General features: G+C 40.1%; 1 protein-coding gene across 2 annotated transcripts in view; it reads left to right on the plus strand.

The window, feature by feature from the left end:
- The first annotated feature begins 1,185 nt into the window (after nt 1-1,185).
- LOC149182479 (protein RBL-like) overlaps nt 1,186-15,328 on the plus strand; it is a 68,549-nt gene continuing 54,406 nt past the window's right edge. Inside the window, exons 1-4 of one of the 2 annotated variants that reach the window (XM_089416871.1) lie at nt 1,186-1,478; nt 1,578-1,676; nt 6,274-7,361; nt 7,446-7,722. In XM_089416871.1, coding sequence (XP_089272997.1) covers nt 1,442-1,478; nt 1,578-1,676; nt 6,274-7,361; nt 7,446-7,722 — 1,501 coding nt within the window. In that variant the 5' untranslated portion in view covers nt 1,186-1,441. The remainder of the gene's footprint in view (nt 1,479-1,577; nt 1,677-6,273; nt 7,362-7,445; nt 7,723-15,328) is intronic. The other variant, XM_089416872.1, reaches the window with a different exon arrangement.

Below are 15,328 nucleotides of genomic sequence, written 5' to 3' on the forward strand. Positions count from 1 at the left end.
CTATATAATCCTATTTTCACTCTTTTTTAATAATTCTGCTTTGTTTAGTTCTTGAGGACATCTCCTCACATCTATATAATCCTATTTTCACTCTTTTTTAATAATTATGCTTTGTTTAGTTCTTGAGGACATATGGAGTGTTCGATCCTTGTATTCCTTTCCTCTCCTCACATCTATATAATCTTAATTGCACCCTTTTTTAGTCATTTTGCTTTGTTTGGTTCTTGAAGACATATGGGGCGTTCAATCCTTGTACTACATATATAGTAAAGATCTCCAAAAATAATATTACACCAGCCTAGATCCAGATCCATCTTAACTCCGGATCTACCAAGCTCTGAGAGGCTAGTTTAATTTTCCCCTTTAAATAGGGTATACTATACATGAATACCATGGGTCATTTTTATTTTATTTTTATAGGGTTATTTTTATTTTATTTTGATTGAGTTAAAATGTTTACATTACATTTATTTATTTTATTTTAATTTTATTTTTTTATTTTTTAATGTAATTTGACTTAGTCAAAATGTTAAACATTATATTACATCCCTACCATATTGGCCCTCTATACCTAACCAACCTATATCCATCTTAACTTTGGATCTACAAATGGTCGAGAGAAAGCAAATTCCTTTTCTCTCTAAAAGAAGTTTGCATCTCAAGACATTTGATTCCTCTCGAAGCTTGGTAGATCCAGAGTTAAGATAGATCTATGCTGGTTTAATTCCCCCTTTAAATACGCTATATTCCACGTGAATACCATGGGTTTTTTTTTTTTTTTTTTCTTATTTTTTAATTTATTTTGACCAAATTAAAATGTTTATATTACATTAATATTTTAATTTCAATAATTAATTTATTAATTTATACGTAATTTAATTTAGTCAAAATATTAAACATTACATTCTAATATTTCTTGGAAAAAAAAACTATAATAATATTATATATACCTAGTCAAAATATTAAACATTTATTGAAAAAAAAAAACTATAATAATATTATATACATAAATCCCATATAAAAGAAATTAAAACAATACACCGGAAAAAAACTCTTTAAAACAAATTGCCAACCAAACGAATTTACCATAAGTAGCCTTAACTTTCTAACACATACTTCACTGCCCCATGCAACTATTCATTCACTCTCTCTTTTTCGAATCGCTTTCTTCACATTAATTAAAAAACTTTCTAACACATACTTCACTGCCTCATGCAACTATTCATTCACTCTCTCTTTTTCGAATCGCTTTCTTCACATTAATTCCATCCTTCCCTTGGCGTTCCCAGCACTGTGACTATTTAGATTTACTGCGCGGTGATTTAGCGCAAAATCAAAAAAAGGTCGACCTCCCTCCGTTGGACCCCAAAGAGGAACAACGGGATTGAGGTTCAAATACGAAGAGGCTTGCCCCCTTGCCTGCAGAAAAATTGTTGATGATATGACCCATTCAGCCGCCATGAATCATTCAATCATTGGTAAGTACGATGTATATTCAAGTATTTTCATGAATTGGACGACGTTCCTAAAAATCGGCTTGCTTTAATGGTTGTGTTTTGTGATATTGGGCTGCGCAGACCCATATCAGGGAGACTTCCCCGAAATAATAGAAGAGTACCTGGAACAGGGCGTTGCCAGGTGCATCGCATTCAATCGCTGGGGCACACTTCTTGCGGGTGAGTGTTCAGACCCCCTGCGTTTTTTTTGGTTCTGTCTCTCTGTAATTGTGCTTGTTGGGATTGGATGTTCTGTTTTTCTTTCTTCCTATTTGAAGGTGCGCGTCAAAAATGTGGGTAAAGCGGGTGTTTATCTAAGCTCACCGAAAAGGGGAAATTGTTGAAGATAAGCTTACACTGTAAAATTTAAACAGAAAATAATATAAGCTAGTGATAAATTTAACAGTGGTAAGGCTTCCCTCTGTGAATTAGGCTCTGGTTACCCAATTGAAATGTTGTTGTATTGGGAAGCGGTGCGATTGATTGTAATGGAATTGAACCCGGGTATACCTACTCCCCTTTACTCTGTTCAATGACTCTATGCCTGCAATTAACAAAGCATCGCGAACATAATAATTACAATCAAGAGAAGACACAGGCACGACCTTACAGACTAATCGGCACAGGCACCTCTAAGCACTATCAGCATCAAAGTGAGGCACCATTAGCGTCAAACTGAAGAAGGATGGCATCATATCAATCTGGAGACTCACTCCAAAGCGAGGTAAACGAGTATGGCATCACATCAACATGGAGATTCATTCCAGAGCCAACTTGAGGATTGGCTAAGCTTCCCGTGTAAGCAGTGTTTCATTAAGGATTGGCTAAACTTTTGATGTAAGATCTTCATTAGTGATCTTTATCTCAAATCAACCTGGTGACTCACTCCAAAGCGAGCATCAGGATTGGCTAAGCATTGGGAGCAAGTATTACTTTATTACTGATCCTTGCCTCACCATTGTTGCCAATGTGGAATTATTAAAGACAAAACTAAGTTTTTAATGCAAGGACTAGTCATGTTAATAAATATGTCTGTTTGAATTACTCATCTGAGATTCATGAAATTCTTCTCCGTACTTCCGAAACTTATTGAGGACCGTCATGATGCAACCCGTGATTTCTAAAATAAAACACACCGTCCCCAATACACAATTGCTCGTAGAACTGAGAAATCTGTTTGTATTACTTTTCCTTTGAAGGGCAGAACTTAACCTTGCATTTTCTTTGTAGGGCCACTCTTTCGCAACACTTCCATGTTGACATGATGCCTAGTCTTCTGACAGCCTTTCTTAACTAACTATGCTTCTGGGATGTTTGAAACCATGGTTCTCAAGCTCGGTGGGTCTGCCCAAAGCATGCAGCATATATAGATAGATAGATAGGAGTAATGTGATTCTGGGATTGTGCTGGCATTGATTATAATTTGACAAAAAGACCAAGCTTTAAAACTATGATATCAGCGTTGCATTATCACCTTTTCGCTTCCCTAATAGGATAATGATACGGTTGACGAGTGTAGACCAATAAAACACTCAGCAGATGTACACATTTCCACAGTTTGTACGAGTCTCCTAGAAGTCTTATATAAGCTGAATTTTTTTTAGATTAAATATCCCATTTTCAATGAGGCAAACGAATTTTAAAGAAACTATGGTGTCCCGTATTTGCATTAGATAAATCTGTCTGCACAGAATTTGGAGCGTGCATATTGAAATGCACGAACCTCGAAAAACTACTAAAGCAGTTTTGTTTGTACATTTTCTTTCGTAATTAAAGGGAACCATGTCAACCAGCCCTCCTCTGTTATCTTTAGTTTGTCAGGATGGGTGTTTTTTTAATAGGTTGCATGAGAGCATTCTATGTAATATGTGGAAATGATCCAGCTCCAGAGGAGTTTAACTACTTAGACCACCATTTGATGAAAGAAAGTCACCACCAACTCATTTTTCTCATCCTTTTGTCGACAATATTGTACACTCGAGAGAAGTAGATATAAAAGAGAGAAGCAGATATATTATATATTAGTTTGGAGTGCCTTCTAGAAACAGAAGATTGTTTATGCTGCACGTAGAAGTAAATTTTTCAGCGGAATAATTTAATTTTTGTCTCGATTCACATTGTTAAGTTTCTTCGAGGTGCCTTTGTACAGTTAATTTACCGAATGAGAAAAGTACCGATGGTAAGCACAATTGCTGGAAAGGAGGTATTTGGAGCCGGTGGTATACCAAGGTTTCAATATTTGAAATCTAGACGTACTTGCACATGGGAGAAGAATGTAGGGATCAATTTTTCTGAAATATATGGCTCAGAACTGGACTATGTTAAAGTTACAGAATGGTTGATGCAAATTAAATATAAGGTCCTTCCAAGAATGTGTTCTTTACCTTCTTATAGGTTCTTGAGAAAGAAAATAGTAGGTCGCATTTGGGAGTACTGCAGAAAATAAAAGAATATATATTATATATTATGTTTAATTGGTAAGATTGTAAAATTGCTACATTGCAACTCTTTTAATTGGATTATTAGTGTTTAGGAGAAATCTTCTCACGTGTTTGTGGTTGAACTATAGAGGCCAAGATCGCCAATAGTAGTTCTAGTTAATTTTTGAAGTTCAAGTTCGACCACTGTTGCCTACTGAAGTCGCTAGTGGACTGCCTACTGAAGTCGCTAGCGGACTAAACTCCATAGGGTATAAGGTGGATTCAAAAGGAACGAGTCAAAATAAACTTTGATAAACTGTGGGTGAACTAATGCCAACTATAAAAGGCCTGAAACCATATCTCTAATTCAGCCCTCTATCCCCAAAATATGGCTTTTGGCCTTTTCACTGCACCGAGAGAAGCAAGGTGCGTGCTACAGCATGGGTGGAACCGATGTTTTCATATCCATGTGTAATAAACTAAAATTAAAAATGAATTTGGTGTCTGAGGTGAAACCAAGACAAACGGCTGACATAAAAAAAACAACCAAAAGAATAATCTAGCATAAATTTATCTTAACGCTGGTTTTTTATGCAGTTAGAGGTGTATATGTTTTTTAAATTCCTCTAGGTGCTTAATAAATCCGGGTTAAGATAGATCTACGCTAGTCTATATTCACCTTGTTGCTGCTTTAGACTTTCAGCGGAACAACAGGAGCTCCCCACATGGTTTACTTTGTCAGAAATATATGACAGAGGAAGAACTTTGAGCAGTTTAAGAATAAATCAGAGACTACGTTGTTCATCTTGGGTTGTAGCAGTTGCTGTTAATATATGATATTTGCTTGACAAGTTAGAGATGGAAATGTTCTGCTACTATCATTGTTCATGCCAAAATGGGCCATTTATCTGACCAGGGTGAACACTATATGCAGTCATTCCCAACCCTTTGGCAGTCAAGTACACACGATATTTTAAGAGTATGTGGTCCCGTAGGCCTGGTTTTTCCAGGTTTCGACCTGTAAAACTTCAGTAACGCAATCTTCAATTAGCATATCATGTTTGGAAGAAAAAATTTAAGGGATGAGCAGTAGAGAGCATATTCTATTGAAATATGTGTAGGGTAGATTTGAGGATTGTGAGATAAAATAATGAATCCTTGTCCAGCTTTGCTGTGTGCAGATGTATCCTCCATAATGTCTTTAAGTAGGCTCTTAAGATACAAAGTATTCTTTTAAGTAATTACTTATATGCTTTTGGTATCTAGAGATAGCATAAAGAGAAGATGCAACTCCATAATTTGGTCTTTAAATAGCATCTGAATTGACGAGGTGTTTCTTTCCCCTGTTGAGGTTTCCCATTTTTAAATAGAAACAGAATTAAGAGAAAACATAACCCAGGTAAGTCTTAAAATAGTCTCTGGTTCTACAAAGTATGATTTTGGTAGCTAAGTGTAATATTGTTGAAGAGTTATATTAAGTCTTTAGGTTCAGATGACTGCTATTTTTTTCTCATTTATTTCTCTGTCTAGGTCATATATAAAGTAGGGATGGTTGTTTTCCAAAAGGAGCAGATTGCATCTGGCATTATAGTATTTTCGAGGAACCAGTTGAAATTGATGCTCTGATGGAATATTCAACTTGTGTATTAAGTATCTCCTTCCGAACTGTCAAGGTTATATAGAGGTTTCCAAAGCTTTAATTATGGAATCTTTTGTTATTTTGCTTAACCATGAAGGAAAATAGGTATCATGTCATATTTCCAAAGAACACTCAACACATGCTTATTATTTATCGATTCTTGTCAGATATAAAAATGCTTAATTGAAAGAAAAAACAAAAGAAATAGTTTGTTCGTTGAAACAGGATGTGCAGCACATTGTGAGCTGATGAAAATATTATCATCTTTTATATGTTCCTCTGTCATTGAGACTGAAGCTTGGAAAATTCAGATGTTTGAAATGCCTAAAGCTTCTATTAGCTTTTACATTGGGAGAGCTAACAACAACAGCTGCGAAATATTCTGATTTTTACTGGTAACAAATAAACGAAGGTTTTCTCCATTTGTGAATCAACAAACGTGAAAGTAAATTTAGTCAAAGCTCTCTTAAAAGTATTTCATGTTCTCTTTTCCATTTTGGATAGGATTGCAAAATCTTAAAACACTTATATTTGCTAACAAGTTATTGGTCATTAATAGCAACTTTGTTATCTTATTTGGTCACTTGCTACAGTCTTAAAATTACAACTTTTCTCTGCACAATTGTCATTACCTTGTCTACTTTGCATATTTAAGTGTTTGCTTTCATTTCTAACTGCGAAAAAGAGATTTGAGTTGTTGTTTGTCTGGATGAAACAGCTGGCTGTACAGATGGAACTTGTGTTATATGGGACTTTCAAACCAGAGGGGTTGCCAAGGAACTTTGTGACAAAGACCATAGTGCAGCTATTACAAGCGTGTGTTGGTCCAAGTGTGGTCGTCAAATACTGACATCGGCTACGGATAAGTCTTTGACTCTCTGGGATGTTGCTGGAGGTCGAAAGATTGCCCGTGTTGCACTCCAACAGACTGCCTTATATGCTCGTCTTCATCCTGGATCATTCAATCCATCTTTGGGTTTAGCTTGTCCCATGTCCAATCCACCAATCCTCGTGGACTTCAATTCAAGCAAACAATATATACTTCCTGTTTCAGCACATTCTGTTGGTACAGAACAAGTTCCTCATCCTCGGAATAAATTCTCTGATGGAAGAGCAGCTGTTCAATCTGCTGCTGCAAGTTTTAATAAGAGAGGTGACTTAATTTATGTTGGGAATATGAAAGGGGAGATATTGATTATTGACACGGAAACTAGAAAGGTACAAGCAGTATTTCAGGTTCCTGGGAATGGACTGATTAGGCAACTTGTTTTTAGCAAGTGTGGCAAGTATTTGCTTGCTAATTCTGGGGATCGCACAATTCGAGTTTTTGAGAATTGTCTACCTCATAATAAAGCAGCTCGTGCTTTAGAAGAATTAGTCAATGCTTCCGGTGACAGTGCAGTGACTGAAAACATTAAGCTGGTGGGATCTCAATGCTTGAAACTTTCAAAAGAATTCCAGGATGCTGTTAACCGTCTTCCCTGGAAGGCTGCATGCTTCAGTGGTGACAGTGAGTGGGTTGTGGGTGCACCTGCTAGCAAAGGGGAACACAAGATATGTATATGGGAGAGATCTGGAAAGCTTGTCAAAATATTGGAAGGGCCAAAGGAAGGTTTGACAGATTTATCTTGGCATCCCATTCGGCCACTGGTGGTTTCGGTGGCCTTGTCTGGGGCAATTTACATATGGGCCAAAGACTATACAGAAAATTGGAGTGCATTTGCTCCAGATTTCAAAGAGCTAGAGGAAAATGAGGAATATGTTGAGAGAGAAGATGAATTTGATATGATGCCTGACACTGAGAAGGTATATATAATTGATGCCCCTTTTCAACCTTGTCATTTGGGTCTATGTGAATATTCACTGAATATTGTAACATTGTTTGAACAGGTAAAAATTGTACATGTTGATGAAGATGAAGAGGTTGACATCATGACCACAGAGAAGTCTCTAGATAGTGATTCAGATGATTCTGGTGAAGGGCTATATTATTTACCCACAATTCCATTGCCCGATAGTCCTAAGCAGCAGGAACAGTTTTCAGGAAGCCCCGGTAAACCTGAAAACAGCACTCCTCCTCAGTCAGACAGGTCACCTGCTCTAGATGAAGGGGAAGCTAATAAAACACCAGAGCGTAGTGTCGAACAAACTCCAGATTCTCCTTTAGGTGAGAATATTACTCAGCATCAATTTTTTTATGACAGGAGTCTGTTATATAATATATTTAACATATTTTGTTTTGGTAGCGTGTTTGACGGAGTGCATCTAAGTTATTGTTCAAACTGCAAAATAGTTATCGATCTAAGATCTGCAATCCTCATGACATTGATCTGAAAACTAGATTGCTATTCAAATAATATGCAAGTATTGCATGGCAGTTCAAAAGGTTTTGGTTGTTTTATACTGAAAATTTGAGAAAACATTATTTTGTGATTGTACACTCTTTATTTTCTTGCCATTGTATCTACTTCTATAAGCAAAAACCTGGATTTATTTGTGTAGGTTTGAGTTCACTCCCGGATATAACTCCTATGACTATCCATAAAATATATTAAAACCTAAACCACAGATAACCAGAAACATCGAAACTTGTAATGGTGCTACTGCTTATTCAGAACAGTACAATCAGTTCATTTCTCATCACTACACTGGAATACTACATTGTCCTGAACTGCACCTTAAAATACTAGGCATATCAACCTTATAAAATTGTAATATCCCCAATTTTGATTTTTCATTTGAGGAGATTAATGAAGTTTATTGGGGAGGTGCTAGGCATAGCACAATTTTGTAGTTCGAGTTTCAGATATGATTTCAGCTTGAGGAGCTTGGGTGAAAAGGCAAGATTGCAGCTCATTGGCAGGTGGGGGCCACAAGAGAGACAAAAAGGGAATGCACACTTGTGGAGCAAGAGAGAGAAAAAGAAAGGGGATGAACTAGTGGAAAGTGGGGGCCACCAAGGGAGAGAGAGGCCAACAATTATAAATAGAGCAAGGAGGCTCTCATTTGGGGGATCTTTAGTCATTTTACAATTTCAACATTAGTTCTCTTGAGTTGCTTAGCCAAGACAACCGTGCTGTTCAACACAAGGAATTTCTGAGCGGGAATTCCACCTCTACCTTCGGTGAACTTCAAGTGTCACCCTAGGGGAGTAAGGAGGAGTCCATCTTAGGGCTTCTCTAGGAGTTATATTGCAGACCATTTCTAGCTGGAGCGTGCTTCTCTTAGGGTGTAGAAGGAAATTCGAAGGGGCTGAGAGAAGTTAGCAAATAGCGGAGTTTGTTGGGAATAATACTGAGAGGGGGGGGGGTGAATCAGTATTAGCAAATCACTAACTTTTTCATTTCCATAATCAGATTCATATACGCTACTTTAGTTAAGGGAACCCGCGTGTACACACAACTGTGTTTAATGCAACTAGCGTATATCTAGTAAACTTATGATTCAGTTAATCCATTATATGTTGATCTTTAATCAGTGCATTATAACTTCATTAACCATATAAACAGTAAGCAGGTGCAGTAAAACAGAACAGCTCATCACACATAAGAAACACACATGAACACCATGATATAAGGTGGAAACCCAACGCGGGACAAAAACCACCTGCTGCCGTCTTCCTTTAATATAAGAATAACTTGTTTACAATTTTGTATTGGCGCAGACTCATACCAGTACGCAGGCACCCACTTGTAGAAGGCTACAACCTTCTCTTGTTCTCCAACTACAACTGGAAGGGAGCTACAACCCCCTAGCTCTTGTACTAGCCGATCCGTTTACTAGTACATAGGTGCCGGCCTATTGAAGGCTCTAACCTTCACTCGTTTTCTAGCTGCTATTGGAAGGGAGCTCCAACCCCTGGCTCTTGTACTAGCTGATATGTTTACCAGTACGTAGGCACCGACCTACAGAAGGCTACGACCTTCTCACTTCCTCCAGGGACCACGTTTCATAAATTTTCATATTGGATACTCTTGAAGCACAACACCATAATCTGAAGGCCACGTTTCATCCAATTTCCATACTGGACCCATCAACAACATTGAAGCACAAAATTAATCACCACTGCAATACACCCATCAACTACACCTGCATCATCAATCTCTGAATCACCCAATACTGAAACACTGAAACCTTGTCAACAAACTACAGTCACCAGAACACAGAGCAGACCACAGAATTCTGCAATAACAACCAGATCCAATTGCAACTTAAAATATCATACTTCATACTGTATATTCTACTCTGATGGCCGAATCAACGTGTATATGCGCTTTTACCAAAGCTAACCCGCGTACGGATCTGCAAAGATTAACTCAGAACTTTGCAGCTATACTAGACATCAGTTATACCTAGATCATAACATTTATACAATAAAGCATGCGTCAATAATTCAGATCTAGTCTATCCATGATCAAACCACATAATGATAATACATTCTAAGCCTTATGATCCCGATCCATCATCTATCATCAACTGCATAGGTGCATCCTTGGTTCAGATCAAACAAAGCATCACAAACCCATAGCCAACATACTAGATCTCACACTTCATTAGATATTCATCACTTGCACACTTGCACTCTGGCCTAATAATCTTCTCCTCCTTTTATAGTCTTAGGCCTTACTCAATACCATGGACCAAAACCACTTAGAACCAATACCTTGGACCAAATACCTGGGGTCAACACTTCGAACCAAATACCATGGACCAATACCATGGATCAAAATACCATGGACCAAAATACTACAGACCAAAACTTAGTTTTCCAACATGTACGCGCCTTTTCTTCTGTGAAAGTGCGTGTGTATGTGATACGCTCCTTTTGGTCTACTAACCCCTGTGTATATGCGCCTTTGTCACTGTGAACCTGCGTATACCTCTCTCTGATCATTAATTCTTTTCTCTTGACGTGTTGCACTATGATCTGTCATCTGAGTGAGTTGCCATCAAGGACAACACCTGTATCATACCTGTATCGTAATGCCAACAGAGTTTTGGCTGAAGAATTTGCAGAGATCTATCCATTGGGAGGGCGAGTTTTTCTTTGGTGATTTGCAGGGCCGAGAGTGCTGCATTTTGGAGGGCCGAATTTATCTATTTCAGGGGTTTCTGAAAAACTATTGCACATACATTTTGACAGGGAGATTTGGGAAGTTCAGGCTAAGGAGAAATAAAGAGGCTTAGAGTGATTTGCAGGGCTTGGAGGAGATTTTTATAGTAATTGATTGGCCTTGTATAGCATAATTATTTCTACAGGGCATTTTTCCAGCTAGTTAGAACCATACACATTTCTTGGGGTCACTAGGGCATGTTGGATTCAGCCCAAACCCTTTCTGGGTTTTGTGGGTTTATTGAGAGGAGTCTACGACTAATTTTATAGATTTTTTCGGGCAATATTTGGGCCTGAAATCCTCATTCTTATAGCAGGGTGAATTACTAGTTAGCCAGGGGAGTCTGTATCACTTGGTGGGCTCAGTTTTGGCTTGGAGTTGGGTTAAACCATTTCTGAGTATTTCTGGGGTTTTGGAGGGGAGTCCATGGCTGCAATTTCAAGGTGATCTGAGCATTCTTCAAGGCAAAATCTTTAGTTCCATTCCAACAACAGTAGTAGTAATTTTCTAGGTAGTGCACAATACCAGTTTGGGCCAGTATTTCCTCTAGATCATAGTTGTACTACATGGGGTTTTCATAACTTGCATAGCAAGCCCAGGTTCCAAAACTTCAACTCATTTTATGTACTCTTTTATCATAAAATTAATAAAATGGCTCAGATTGTGTTGCTGGACATTTTGGTGTTTTAATTATTATGTATGAGTTCTAGTTTATTTATTGTTCTTAGTCCATTGCTTGGTATTAGCTGTTAAATTCCAATTAGGAATATTACAATGGTATCAAAGCATGATCTTGGCCAGCTGTGGGGGAGCTAGCAAGATCATGGAGGATTTGGCCATGCATTCATAGTGACTGGTGAATTTATGGGCACTCTGATGACATTGAAAGAGAAGAGTACAAAAGGGATCATGGAGGAGTTGATGAGGGAGAACCGATTGTTGAGGAGGCAAAACCAACAAGTCCTAGAGAGGATGCAACAAATGATGGGGACGTTGAGACATAACCAACAGAGAAGCCACACACATGCACACTCAGTTCAGCAGAACAATACCCATGGCCAACCCAACCAACCTACCATGCCTCATTTTCTGGGTGAACCGAAGAAGGAGAGGGAACCAGACACCTTTGCAGATTTGATGAGGCCCTCCATGGATAGGATTGATGAGTGTGAGGTGTTGGATCCTAGGATCAGGAGGGCTTTCTCATTTGAGGAGCATAGAGGAGGACAATTAGAGGATGAGACCGAGAGGTGCTTTTGTTGGTGGAGACCTGGCTTTAGATATCAGGAGCCTGAGGAGGAGGTTGAGCATGAGATTGTGGGCACATAAGAGTGTGAGGAGCGTGTCGATGTGTCCAATGTGACGCATGAGTCACCCTTGTTGGAGATCCCTTCGGTAGCTCCGGTTGACACCCTAGTGGAGAGAGTAGAGCATACACTCAGAGGGCCATTTGTTGATGAGGAGCCACCCATGGATGAGATGTCGTCCATTGTTGAGGGATCCATTGATGAGGTGTCCAGGGCCATGTTCGAGTTTTCAGGTGATAGCAACACACAAGAGGTTGATGAGGTGTTGGGAGACATATCCACTGTTGATGAGGAGTCGATAGGTATAGAGGCATTTGTGACAGAGTTTCCAGACGATAGCTACCTATTGCTGATTGTTGAGGATGTTATGCATGATGAGCTATCTTTGGAGGGACAGTTAGTGGCTCATGTTGAGCCCATGGTGGAGGAGGATGAGCATCCATCCTTAGAGTCGGCCATCGATGAGGAGCAGTCAGATGCATCAAGAAGCCAACAAAGATGTCATACTTTCAGACGAAAGTCCCCTTCAGGCATACATCGATGAGGCTTGCGGCATTATTGGGCCACCTCTGCATGTTGGTGAGAGCGAGGTCACATTAGTTAGGAAGATTACCTAGATTTGCCAGACTAGTGAGATGGGGCGACACGAGCTGTGTAGGGTGCAACATTCACATGATGGAGGATATGTTCTGTGTATGGTTGTTCATGCATTCGATCCCTCTCAGGGTTCGATGGCGAGAGATATTGAGTTGGTATCAGGTGGAGTTGGCTAGGAGGCTAGATGCATCCATGGCCATAGTTTAGCAGAGGCTGTGGATTACTAGAGGGGCTTGAGAGCCAAACTGTTGTTGGGATCTAGGTGGGATTCTCCATCACATTGTGGAGTTGGTAGGTGATGGTAGTAGCTGCATGATGGACTCGGTGGTTGGGCGCACACACCTTTTCATATCCCCTTCAGAGTTCTTGACAACACTAGTGACAGGATGGATTGATAGAGGAGCAGGAAGATTTCATGAGTTGTCATGGGCCATGGCATGTTGGGTTCACATGTGATTGTAGGATGATTAGACTACTCTGGCAAGAGCTGGTAGGAGGAGGTGGCATTGTCATGCCACCAAACAGGGTATCATATGGAGACAGTGCTCTCCCATTGATGTATTGGGCACTATAGCTACCGAGGTTCGACATGGTAGCGTTATTCTCGATTGCATGTGAGGCATTGGGCCACATAGGTGTACCTACGTAGATGAGTAGGTGTAGATCACATTGTGGTGGGCGTACTAGCAGAGTGGTGGATGCATGGGCACATATGGGATGCCCTATGGTACATGGTGGCATGCCATTGAGTTTTTGTATCCAGTTGTGCATAGAGTTGTGCCATGGAGTTCAATGCTATGTAGAGGAGTGTAGGGGTACGTATTTGAGTGCAACAGAGGATGATGATGCACGACAGGTTGTTGAAGTGTTTCCGCCAGAGAGATCTCCTAATGATGGCATCAGACACACCATTGGGTTTGGCACACTTAGATTTGGAGAGCGAGTTGATGACAGGGCCGACTATGAGCTTCCATTTTTCACTCTCCAGCATTTCACACTGACACAGTGGACTTGGATATTGTCTCTTGATGCTCGCATCATGAGCAACAAGACCCTAGAGGATGGTTTGAGATAGTTGGATGGGACATGGTGCATTAGGAGAGAGGCTTTCCAGTTGTGGCATATGGTCAGGGCGCGAGTTGGTGGATGCATGCTCAGGGGTAGTCCGATCTAATGTAGAGGTCACACTTACACCACCCTTGAGCCCACACTCAAGGAGATGCATGACCCCCATTGACGAGACATTCTGAGGTGTCTCATGAGCATCTACAACAGTTGGTGGACCTTACTTGCAGATGGATGTTTAGACTCCAGGCAGTGTTTGTGTTAATTTTAGGTATGTTCTATGCTTAGAGCAATTTATTTCAATTTTCACAGTTAGCTCAATATCTTTTCCAGAGTAGCAATCACATCAACTTTAAAGTAAATTGCAAATAGAACATAAACATAAATCGCAGAAGACAAGCCAAAACAAGAGGACACAAGATGTGGCGCTAGCTAGGGACAAACCCCAATGTGGGGAAACCTTTGATCAATTCTTCTTATATGTTCTTCAATAGTTCAGTAGAGAGAGAGAGAGAGATAGTACAATTACAACAGAAGTCAACACTTTGACTTATCTAGATAAGAGAGATCATCTCTAAGAAGATGATACATGAGATCAGTTGAAGACATGCTGCTTCAACTGATTCTCCAAGGTGACTCCTTCACTTATCATTGTGCTGCATCTTGTCATCATGCTGCACCATGCTGCACCCATCATCGCACTGTTGGACCTTATGACTGCTGCACCTTATGTTGCACTGTTGTCCCATGTCCCATTGTTGAACCATGTTGTCATACAACATGTCTCATGTGCTTGCAACACCATACTTGCCACAGCTATCCATCTTGTCCACGCTTGCCACGCTGCACCATGCTTGCCATGCTGCCATGTTGTCCATGCTTGCCATGCTGCACCATGCTTGCCATGCTGCCATGCTGCACCATGCTTGCCATGCTGCCATGCTGTCCATCCTTGCCATGCTGCACCATGCTTACTGCTGTCATGTCACAGATGCTGTCCCACTTTGCTGCCATGTCATAGTTGCTGTCCCACTTTGCAGCTGCTGCACAATGTCACTGCTGTCCTATGTCATAGGGCTGTCCCATCATAGTTGCTGTCCCAACATAGTTGCTGTCCATAATGACATTGTTGTCCCATCATTGTGCTATCCCAACATTCTGGGCAGCACCATGTAGCCCAATTGTCCCATATATATTAGCACTGTTGTACTAGTTGCCTTGCTGTCCCATGCATCTATCCATCAGTCCACAAACAACCCTCAATTCTGCTGCATGCTACTGCTGATTTCTGCCTAGGGTTCTGTGCATGTACTAGTTTGGTTAGGGCACACCAACTAGCTTAACGTATAGGGAAAATACCCCTGTTTTCCTTGCTGTCTTTAGAGGTGACTGTGGCCTGGTTAGGAGGTCTGTTCTAGGTCTCTTGGCCATCCAAACTTCATCTCCCAATTGCTGTTAGCAGTCTCTCACTGCGACCCTATAAATATGTCACTAAAACTGCCCACAAATCAGTCCCATGACTGCGATTGCCCTTCCAACAATCTTTTATGGTTGCAGCATGATAACAAGGGAACTTGACCCCTTCTCCAACACTTCGGACCCCTCCAAACAACGTTTAAGACTCCTGCTCAATATGCTGTCCACACAACTCTTCCACGCTGTCTAGGGTAGCCTCCTAATGCTGCGGCTA

This window comes from Pinus tabuliformis, chromosome 3_2, assembly GCF_031772625.1.
Source record: "Pinus tabuliformis cultivar Carrire ecotype Pingquan chromosome 3_2, CPIR1, whole genome shotgun sequence".
NCBI lineage: Eukaryota > Viridiplantae > Streptophyta > Pinopsida > Pinales > Pinaceae > Pinus > Pinus tabuliformis.